General features: G+C 38.3%; 1 protein-coding gene across 2 annotated transcripts; it reads left to right on the plus strand.

The window, feature by feature from the left end:
• The first annotated feature begins 733 nt into the window (after positions 1 to 733).
• On the plus strand, positions 734 to 10,776 carry LOC143885177 (uncharacterized). 2 transcript variants are annotated; one of them, XM_077389217.1, is made up of 9 exons: positions 734 to 1,000; positions 1,903 to 2,214; positions 2,731 to 3,114; positions 3,268 to 3,326; positions 3,886 to 3,963; positions 5,285 to 5,375; positions 5,461 to 5,532; positions 5,620 to 5,730; positions 10,149 to 10,776. In XM_077389217.1, exons 2-9 carry the CDS (start codon positions 1,972 to 1,974, stop codon positions 10,614 to 10,616), a joined length of 1,506 nt encoding a protein of 501 aa, XP_077245332.1. In that variant the 5' UTR covers positions 734 to 1,000; positions 1,903 to 1,971; the 3' UTR covers positions 10,617 to 10,776. The 2 variants fall into 2 exon arrangements, with proteins under 2 accessions (XP_077245332.1, XP_077245331.1); XM_077389216.1 differs by having other exon boundaries at positions 735 to 1,000; positions 1,933 to 2,214.
• Positions 10,777 to 11,181: the final 405 nt, after the last annotated feature.

An 11,181-nucleotide genomic window follows, 5' to 3' on the forward strand; every position in this document is an offset into this window, starting at 1 on the left:
TTTCTTCCCCGGGCCACCCCCTGTCCTATAAAATACACTAGTGGAGGGTGGGTCGGGGAAGAAATATATCCTTTCCCCTAAGTTGTGTATTTAGTGGGCCCACTTGTGATGGCTTATTATGTCTAACTACACCAACCATGTCAGCAGCCCTCCTTATATTTTGAAAAGAAGAGAGAGCAAAAAAATTCCTTTCAATTCCATGCATTTATGAGGAATTTCGACAGGAAAAGCCAAACTTAAAGGAGTTTAGTGCATGGGAAGTGATATTTTCGCCCTCTTTAGTATTTGTGAGTAGTGAGTTATGACTAAGCCACAAGGGGGTGGCCCGGGGAAGAAATGGGGGTTATGACTAAGCCGCAAGCTGTGCATTTAGTGGGCCCACTTGTGATGGCTAGCTACACCAACCGTGTCAGCTGTCGTACATTCAATATAGATAGGAAATAATTTTCCACTATTTCCACCCTTTGTTTTTTCCCCTTAAAATTGACTTGGAGTTTAAGAGATGACAAACAGAGGGTGCAGATAAAAGAGAAAAAGTTTAATTCAAGAGTAAATCTATTAAAAAAGAGTTAATTTTCCATGGAAAAGTTTTCCCTCGTCCAATGTCCACAAACAGATGTGCAGGGTAGTGGCTTGGTTGTCAGTTTCAAAATGTTTGAGGGTATTTCCGTCATAGAAACATTTATGGTAATTTCTGTTTTATAATAACCTGTCTGTCCTTATTTAGCTTTTCCGGAGAGAGAGAGAGAGAGAGAGAGAGAGAGAGAGAGAGAGAGTTTTCATATGATTAGGAGTTACAGAGAAAAACTAGGGTTTTGAGAGCTCGAAATTCCTCCATTTTCATTCGATTCTGCATTTTCTTAAGATTTCGACCTCTAGATTCTGTTTCCAGATCCGCAACCTCTACAAATCGATGGAATTCACGGCATTTCTCGATCTTTTCACCACACATTTGAACCATCTCACCCTCAAACCCTATCTCTAATCTCTTTTTCCAGAGGTAAGACGAAATATTTTTCTTCTCTTTCCTTCTGATCTAGTGAGCTTCGCATTTTATCTTATTCCATTTTTTTTTTTTTTTGCGCTTTTTTTGCACTGAAATCTGGCAATGTTATTGTGTTATTCCGTTCTTAGTAAAATCGACTTAGATCTCTGCGTTTTCATTTTTTTCTCAATTTTAATGTCTCGAAATTCTATGGATTCGGTTTCGTTTCATTACCGGTGGCATAACAGATGGTTGAGCGTTTGATTTATTACAGTATTTTAGATGTCTGCTATTGTAATGTCTTGAAATTCTGTGGATTTACTCTATTTTCTCTATTTTAATGTCTTGAAATTCTGTGGATTTACTCCATTTTCTCTATTTTAGTGTCTTGATATTCTGTGGAGATATTTCTGTTCGAATTCGTATGCAATTGCAGAAAATAGAAACTTGAAGGTAGAAAGAATTTTTCAGGGCTGTTATCATGAGATTTATCTCACGTGGCTCTTAAAATTTGAGGATTTCATCTATTAGTTTTTTTATATATATTTTTGAATGTCTGATTTCATCTAATAGCTTAATTGGAGAGTTATTTAAGTCCATCGAAGAGATGATCAAAGAACAAAAAAATTAGGGCTAATGTCATGAGATTTATCTCAAGTGGATTGCAAAATTTGAGGATTTCATCTAGTAGTTTTTTTCTTAATTTTTTTTGTTTGAATGGATGATTTCATCTAATAGCTTATTGGAGAGTTATTTAAGTCTGTCAAAGAGATGATCCAAGAACAAAAAATTAAGGGCTAATGTCTTGAGATTTATCTCAAGTGGGTGTTAAAATTTGAGGATTTCATTCAGTAGTGTTTTTTTAATGGCTGATTTCATCCAATAGCTTAATTTTGAGGGTTATTTACATCCGTCAGGGAGATGAACTTGGAAACTCGTTGCTGCAGGATTCTGTTTTCATTTGACTTGGAGATTTATTTGTCACGATGGATGCCGAAAATGGAGTTACTTTGGAGAACGAAAATGGTTCTATGGAGAAAATCCCTTCCCTAGATGGTTTAGATCTGAATCTAGGCAAAGAGAATGAGAATGTTGACAATGGCGTGGATGCTTTGCAAGCAAATGGCATTTTCCAAGATTCTTTAGATGTTCCGGTCCTTAATTCTACTGAAGTCCAAGACGAAGCTTCTGAAGCTGGCGCCGAAAGTAAAAGCTCAAATCTTTTGAAGGTATATACTGAAATTCGGTTTTTAGACTCTTAGGTACCTAACCAATATGCCAAAAGCTCCAGAGCTGATGGAATGTGGAAGGCTAGACCTTTAGACCTGTCCCATACTAGGCTGGGTCCCACCTAGTCCCATACCTGGGTAGGCCTCCACACAAGACCATGACATTCCACCAAGCATCCGCATCCGCCGTCCTCAGCGTTCCACTATGTGACGGCTTGGAATCTGGCCTTTTCCAGATAGCCCTTTACATAGGTCGCCCCCTCCGTGACTAGAACACGGGATGTGGGGGCTGCTCTGATACCAAATGGTAGGTACCTAACCAATACACCAAAAGCTCCAGAGCTGACAGAATGCATTTGGCTAGGTCCTTTAAAACTGTCCCATACCAAGCTGGGTTCCACCCAGTCCCATACCTAGGCAGGCCTCCACTCAGGACCATAACATAGACATACTTTTTTCTGTTGGAATATATGAAGTAGTACGCGTTATCACAGAAATATAACCTTCAATGTGTAGAAACCTGGAGCTGAAGGAGGCAGCTTTCCGAAGAATGGTAAAATGCCAAAGGACCAAGCTGGTAGAAAAGGTCCCGTCATGATTACTCGAAACCAGAGAACAAGCATTTCTCAGAGCCTTTCCTTGTCATCAAGAGGAGTTCTCACCAATGGCGTGAGAAAGAACACTGATGCGAAGCAGATGAAAGCTGAGTCCAAACATTTCCACACAAATGGTTCAGAAGCCGCATCTTCTGCCTCCAATGGATTGCACACTTCTACATCCCGTTCAAAATTTTCCAGTAGGCGAGCTTCCTCTGGAGTAAGTCCTTTGGATGCAAACACAGGTGGGGTCTCTTCCAGGAGAACTACTTTGGCATCTATGACTACCACTAAGCAGTCTCTGGTAAGCATTTGATCTAGCTGGTAGATAGATTACCTTTCTTGTTTTTGCAAATTGACTGAGAAGCATATGTTTCAGTACTTATTTTTTGACACGGTATGTTTCAATAGTTCATATCATGGCTTTCTTAATTTACATCTATCTTTGCATAATCAGGTGGGGAAGTCTGGTTCATTGAATGCAACTGTCAATGATTTACCCTCTGAAAACCCCCAGTAAGTTATCACATTTATTCTTCATAGCCGTTTGTTGCTTCAATTTGTTTTTTTCAAAGAATTAATAGGTGTTATCATTTTTATTGTAAAAAATTGATGTATGACATGCGCAAGGTGTTGCTTATCTTTCTATATGGTTTTCCCTGGCTAAGGTATTCGTGCATAGATGTAACTAAAGGGCATTATATTTTAGTACTCACCATTTGGGGTGCGTGAGTTGGTCACAAGTTGGAAATGCGTGTTCACACTGGAAGCTGAATTTTTCCTTCCCTATGCATTTTTCTATTGTTGCATAAAGTTTATTGTATGTTTCTGTCTATCCATATTACCTTTTCCTTTTGTTTTCCATTTACACAACTCTAAACTGTACCTCTGTACTTATATCCATAGTCTACCACATTACTCTTTGGTCTTGGTTTCTTGGTATACTTTGCCTAACAAGTACCAACTCTAATTCATTTTTGACATATGCACGAGTAGATGTCCAAGTTCTCTGACTTATGACTCGTATTGCAAACCGTCCTTTCAATTTTAAAGGATTTATCTATTGCTATTGCAGGTCAGCTGATCAAAATCCAAAGCCATCGGGACAAGCATTACCAATCAAAGACGATGAAGATACCCACTCAACTACCTCGTATTGCTCCTTGCTTCTTCATTTCTTTATGGCATTTTTGGATTTCAGAAAACTCTTTATTCCCCCTAGGGTGCGTTTGCGTTTGGATTGCCGGAATCGGAAATCGGTAATCGGTATTTGATACCGATTAGGGCGATTCCGGCGTTTGGTTTAGTTTTCAAAATGGAATGGGAAACCATTATTGATTCCAAGCAGAAAAAACGTTGGAAAATTCAGCGCTTTTTGTTACCCGCCTCAGGAGGTGGTATTCTGATTCCGGGAATCATGAGATAAAAACGGCGTCAAATCTCCTCCCGATTTTAGCTCCCGATATTAGTTTTTCTCTCTCAAACTTTCCTCTCTCTTCTCTCAACAGCCTTCTCTCCTTTGTCGTCCGTCTCTCCTCCAAATCAAGAGCAAATTTGAAGGTATTCATCCCTCTCTCTCTGTTCTTGTTCGCTTCTCCTTCTCTGGCTGAAAAAAGAGCTCTCTCTCTCTCTCTCTCTCTCTCTCTCACACACACATAGCTTTTCTGCTTTCTCAAAGAGAACCCCTTTCCAGAATCCCATTTTAACTTTTTGGTTTTACAGCTTATCTCCAAAACCAGAAATGAGAGACCCATTTTTTTTTTTAAAAAAATTCGATCTCTTATAATTTCAAGGTATCTCTCTCTCTCTCTCTCTCTCTCTCTGCTTGAAGTTTTCAACTTGTCTTTTGTTTCTTTTGGATGACTTTCTTTTTTATGATTTGAAAAATAAAATTTGGGGTTTTTTTTGTTATCCCTTCCGAATGGGATTTGAAGATTGAATCCTTGTTCTTTGTTTAGGACAATCTAATCTACTTGTATGGTGCATGTGCTTACAAGATGATGCTCACAAGCTGTTTGAGAGAATGACACCAAGAGTACTTGTGACTTGGAACTCTAGTATTAATGGAATTGTTATAGGCCAAATAAGGCTTGACCCTCTTTAGGCAGATGAGTCTGGATGGTGTTGAACCAGATGACTTCACGATGATTAGCATGGTCTCACTAAGTTATCATATTGATGAATCTGAAAAAAACAACAAGTCTTATTCAGTGGGACAATATGTAAGATTTATTGAATCCATTTTCTCTTTGGTCTGATGGGTACCAAACACTAGAATTGGAATCACGATTGATTCCCTAGACAAATTCCAGTGCTTACACAAACAGTCGAATTGGAGTTATTATCCATTTACGAGGGGCATTGGAATTGGATTGGAATGTGATACCGATAGTGATTCCTGATTCCGGCAATCCAAATGCACCTCTAGTTCTGTTTTCCTTGACAAAGCTTATAATGTTCTATGTTATTTTCAGAAGCACCACGTCTTGTCAGTTGAATCAACAGAGGAGCAGCGGTTCAGGTTTTGCTTTCAGGTTGAATGAGCGTGCTGAAAAACGGAAAGAGGTGAGATGAAACTTAATTACTACACACATATCTTGAATCATTGTCTCTATTAGTACCACTAGTTTAATCCTTTCCTATTCACCAGTTCTTCTCGAAGATAGAAGAGAAGATTCATGCAAAGGAAATGGAAAAGACCAACCTGCAAGCACAATCAAAGGTGCTGAAAATGAAATTTAATGATCTTCGAAGCAATCTTTTTTAGCCGTCTTGTAATTGTTTCACTTCAGGCTTTGGTATTTTATAGGAAAGCCTAGAGGCTGAGATCAAGCAACTGAGGAAGAGCTTGACATTTAAAGCTACGCCAATGCCATCTTTTTATCAGGAATCGGGTCCTCCAAAGGTTGAATTCAAAAAGGTAACTCATTCTATTGCAGTTTGTTGTTCTATATGGATACATCACAAGAGACATGTCATTTCTGTATGATGGATCTAAATTCTGTTGCTTATGTGTTGACGGATGTAGCAACACCATGACCTAGAAACATCGTTACCTTGAAAATTAATAGTGGTGTTAATAAAGAAATTTTTATGACTCTTGAACCTTAATTTCACTTTCTTTTTTAGATTTATTGATGTGGTTTACCACGTAGAACTGAAATTCTAGACTTTTATGTTACCTTGGTAATTAATAGTTGTCTATTTATGAATATCTTTTTTGGGTCTTGTTGATTCCTCGACATATTTTACCACATAGAACTGAAATTTTAGATGCTGTCTAAGAATTCCCTTATTCATTTGGATAATAAAATTAAACTGCATTTGTTGCGGAAAAGGCAGTTCTGTCAAACTCATGTTCATTCTTGTCATTTTTTTAATGGTCTTGTCATTATAAGGCAATTACTGGTTTCCTAAGAAATACTACAGGGTATGTAGCCCCCTTTTCTTCTTTTACGGTATTTGGTCTTGAGAGAATCTGGAGGAGGTTGAGGGATTTGTGGGCCCACCGAACTCGCATTATACTTTCCCTTCTGCAAAACTCAACCTTGAATTTATGCTCCCATGCACTTTAATTGCTTCATCATCACATTTCTTTAAGTCTTCTGCATCAAGCCATTTTGTGCCTTAAAAGTGATTTATTTCTCCAATAGACATGGTATTGAAGAAGCAGCATTACCCTTCATCAACGATTTGGTGACAGTCTGCTTTTCTAAATTATTCCTTCTTATGCATAATCTTGTTAGAGTTGCTCTGGGACCATATGTTGATTATGGCAGTAATTTGTACTGTGATTATAGGGATAATTCGACATCCAATTAAATCCTCCAACAATTAGCCCATGCTGAATTTGAGCTTGATCAATTGTGGATTAACATGTTGATAAATGTTGTTGGATCAGAGGTGGCTGAGCACCGGCCATATCATTATTGTTGTTTGCCACGAGTTTCTTAACTTTGCCACAAGGTCTTACAATATCCTTTTTTTTGGTAGATAAAGTCTTATAGTATCCCTCACAATTCTGTCATCCTGTATTGGAAAATGCGGATTAAGATTTACCCAAACCACAGGTCAAAAACCATGGTTGGAGTAGTAGAGCAAATGTGACAAAGGAATACAAGCTGAGAAGACAGGGAAAAACAGATCTAGATTGCTACAACCACTAATTCAAAATAATGGTTTGAGAGAAACACAGTGGAAATTACTTACACAAGCAGATGTGATTTCAATACCTCCAATGAAGGATTGGCAGAAAGATGGAAGATGAAATAGAATCTCTTTTGAACATTCTGAGAAGAGAATAAGAAGAAAAGAATGCTACCAACTATAACCTTCCACCTGGTCATAGTCAAGAAACAATTCAAGAAACAACAAATGAGAAATGACCCCGATTGCAAAGCCATCCCAATGACAAATTACTGGTGGTTGTGCGCCTGTGCCTAAATTATATGGGTGGCAAATCTTTTTCTTACTCAAAGTGCCGAAGTATGAACAACTTGTACATATCTTAAATCATATTGAATATTTTTCTCCTCATAGTGGCAGGTGGCACTTCTAAGGATTCTTTTCGATTCCTTCCTTGATGTGGTCCATTTCTCCATGTTCACCACCTCTCTTTCACTTTTTCTTTACTCAATAATGCAAAGATAAAGGACAATTGAGGAAATTTGGTTGGTTTGAGAGAAAGTTGCTCAATACTGGAGATGGGAAACTATAGGGCTACTACTGCTGGGATGAGAATCCATATCTGAGTAGGCGGGGGAGGCTAGGGATCAGCAATGGAGCCATAGCTTGTCGAACAAGTGAGTTTCTGTCATCTTCGCATTTACTGATAAAGAAAGGTTGATGTTCAACCATCTTGGTTCGCCTTTTAATATATTCTCATTTTACCGTCTCAAAAAAAAAAACGGTTGATGTTCTGTAGAAGGCCCCTAGACGTCTCCCTTCTAATATGATGCTTCTCTAGTTCACACTCACAGTTGCCCTCCTCCACCACAAGATACATGCATATCCATAGAAATTTAGTTTTGCTCTAGCTTTTGAAATCCAAACTTTTCTGGTAAGAAGGTATAGATTTCTCGATGAAATCTTTGGCAGTAATTATATTGCTTAGAGTCCCCGGAAATAAAATAACTTACACTAGGAAGAGAATGCACACATGCTCAATATCAAACCTTCAGTTAGTGGACTCTTTTCTGTCAGTTATTAGAAGTGGCAATCAACGGGGGCGAAGCTGGAGTGCATGTTATAACTGAGATGCTTGATAGGCAGAAGCCAATCTATTGAATGACCAGAAACTTCTTGGAATTGCTAGATTCTGAAGCCTGTGCATGTTATAACTGAGATGCTTGATAGGCAGAAGCCTAATACCAGCTGTTAAATCTTGCATCAGATTCACCTTTGAATATTGATATCAGCATTCTGCTAGGGCTGTCTTTGAACATTTCATTGACATGATTCAAACCATTGTGAAAAGCGTGCTATCTTGTTCTCTCATTTTCTTTTCCTTTGTTAATTGAATATTTCTATCCATTGTGGACTTCTGTTTTCCCAACCATCAGTTTCTTCTTATAATTGAAACTGGGCCTCCAATCTTCATGCTTTTCCCTTCGCGTAGGACCCAGTCAACAACTTTGTTAGCACCATCAATATGTGAAAATTTCTCATTTTCCACTACAAATAATAGCCTTGCCTCTCAATTTTCCTGTCCACCTTCCACACTCAAAAACAGCAATGAGCTTTTCACTTTCAGGCTTTGGTGGTTGATTTGACTGCCCATTTCTTTGGGATCATTGTTACACTTTCCTTTCTTCTTTCTTTCAAGGCTAGTTGTGCTCATGGTTTGAAATTTCAGTTTCGGCATATATTTCGGACCTAGACGAAACCAAAATTTCAGTCGAAATCCCGAAATTTCGGTAAAGAGGCGCGGAATGTCGGGTTTTTGGGCCAAGATTACCACGGTAATTTTGGCTGAAATTTTGTAAAGCAATAAAAAAATAATATTTCTTTCAAAATTTCGCCGAAATTACTGAAATTTGGTACGTTTCGGGCATTTCGGATTTCGGCCATTTCGGTGTCGGTCTCCACCGAAATCCGAAATTTCGGATTTCGGTCGAAATTTAAAACCATGGTTGTGCTCATAGTTAGCAAAACACCGTTTTAAACAGCATTTTTTAAAGACGCATTTTATTGGTGTGCCATTGAATACTGCGATTAAAACTTTTACAGCGTCTGTTTTTTTGTGGGAAACGTTTTAAAAGTGTTTTAGGCATATTAAATGTGTTTTTTGGCGAACTTTCCAACTTTACCCCCACTATATTTTGTAAATGACAAAATTTTAAACACATTTTTTTTGTTTCCTTTTTTTACTACTTTTTTTTTAACCAGAGAAATGATATGGTGCCTGAGTGTGAAGTCCCGTGCAGGCGCCCTTGATATTTGATCCTACAGCAGCCGCTTAAAAAGTGGGCCACTGTTGGATCAAATATCAAGGGCTGTACCGCCTACAGAGCACTTCATGCTCGGGCCATATTAATCTCGAAAATTTGCCGTCCTGTTTTTTTGCTGAATCACGTTTTGCTAGCTAGGGTTGTGCTTAAAGGTTTGCGGGCTACTGTTAGATCACTATCATTCCTTTGGTGCTGGTCCTGCTGGATATGTTTCTTTCCTGGTTTTTGAAGTTAGATGCACTTATTCGTATATACTGGATAATCTTTTATTTTTCCTCAATATAGCAGGAAATTTTCATCTTTGATGAAAGTGTTGCACATATTTTAAAATTCTCTCCAAATAAGATGAGCTTTTATGCTATATTAGTGGTTTTTTTTTTTTTTGGATGGGTAATGCTATATTAGTGGTTGACAGAAGGATAAAGTATTTTCCTCTTGAAAACCCTAAAGGGCACATTTGGCTGCGAGGAAATGTTTTTCCATGATAAATTGGGCGTCTCCAAGTGGAGATGAGGGTGAAGTCGGCCAAAAATCAGGAAACATAAGTGTCTCCGGTGAAGAGAAGTTGCTAAAAACCGGAAAAGGTTGATCCGGTTTTGAGTGTAGTTTTTTGTTCCTGGGTTTTTAGCAACTTCTCCTCGCCAGAGACACACTTGTTTCCGGATTTTTAGCCCACCTCGCCCTCATCTCCACTTAGAGACACCCAATTTATCATGGAAAACAATTCTTGGCAGCCAAACGTGCCCAAAATCAACCTCTTTAAATTTTTTTTTAAAAAAAAAAAAACCTTAATTGGGCTCCTGACCCTAGTTTCAAGTATCAGGTCTTAGTGTTTGCATTTGTGAATGCTCATTAATGGCTAGTTAGTAAGCTTCTCATGATGAAACAGATACCAACAACACGCCCCAAATCTCCGAAGCTCGGACGGCATAAGTCCTCTATTACTCCAACAGACAATTCTCTTGAAGGTGGCAGGTATTTTAGAAGGTCAACCTCAAGCCTGGACATGGGCAAGTCAAATGGAAATGGTCTTCCAAATGGCAATGGGGAGGATTCAGTCACTTCTAAGAAGCCAACTCGCAAATCCCTTTCCAAGTTGCCATCTCAAAAACCATCAGCCACCAAGCCAGAGGCAAAATCTATCACCCCAAAGTCAAAGATCAAAAACCCAGAACACAAAATCAAGAAAGGATTGAATGAAGAAACTGAATTGAACCAAAACACTGTCATAGATGTTCTTACTGAAACTGAAGTTAAGATTGAGCCGGGTTCCATTCAAAACACCATCGATGATGATGAAGAAATGATCCTTAACTTACCGGATCCAGTGTGTGATGAAGTCCCTGGTATTGGTTGAAGGTGAGAGTATTGGGTATATTGTGTATTTGTATTTTGCAGGTTGATTGTTCAGAAGCGATTATGAACAGTAAGGCTGTGTGCATTTACTTGTTATTGCTGCTGTTTAAAAGACTTGCATTTGCATTAATGCAGAAGGTAAATAGTAAGTTTGCATTTAAGTCTAGCATTTTGGATTCATCTTGTGGTGATCTGTTTCTCTGCCCAGAAAGTTGGGTTTTAAGTTTTTTGATTCTGATAAAATAAATCCAAGCAGTTATGTTTCTTTGTTCTTTATCTTTCAGCAGCAGAATGAGCACACAATGACCAAAACCATATCCTCCTATTCCCAAATTTCACTTTCCCATCTTTGTAATTTGTAGCAAAATCCCTTGGAAAAACGCCAATATAAAACACTTCATAATCAGAGAATGAACATATCTGAGAATGTATTACTTCTCTATCAAATACGGGTCTGGAACCCTAATCCATGTGGTGAGTCTTAAAAAAATATTTGTAAATTGTAATCCAAGTAGACAATGTGGTGACTTGGTCAATTTGAGCCGGGTAGATTCTCTCACCTTCTT

Source organism: Tasmannia lanceolata, unplaced genomic scaffold, assembly GCF_043159265.1.
Source record: "Tasmannia lanceolata isolate RefF3 unplaced genomic scaffold, GAP_Taslan_0.1 ptg000008l, whole genome shotgun sequence".
Classification (NCBI taxonomy): Eukaryota; Viridiplantae; Streptophyta; class Magnoliopsida; order Canellales; family Winteraceae; genus Tasmannia; species Tasmannia lanceolata.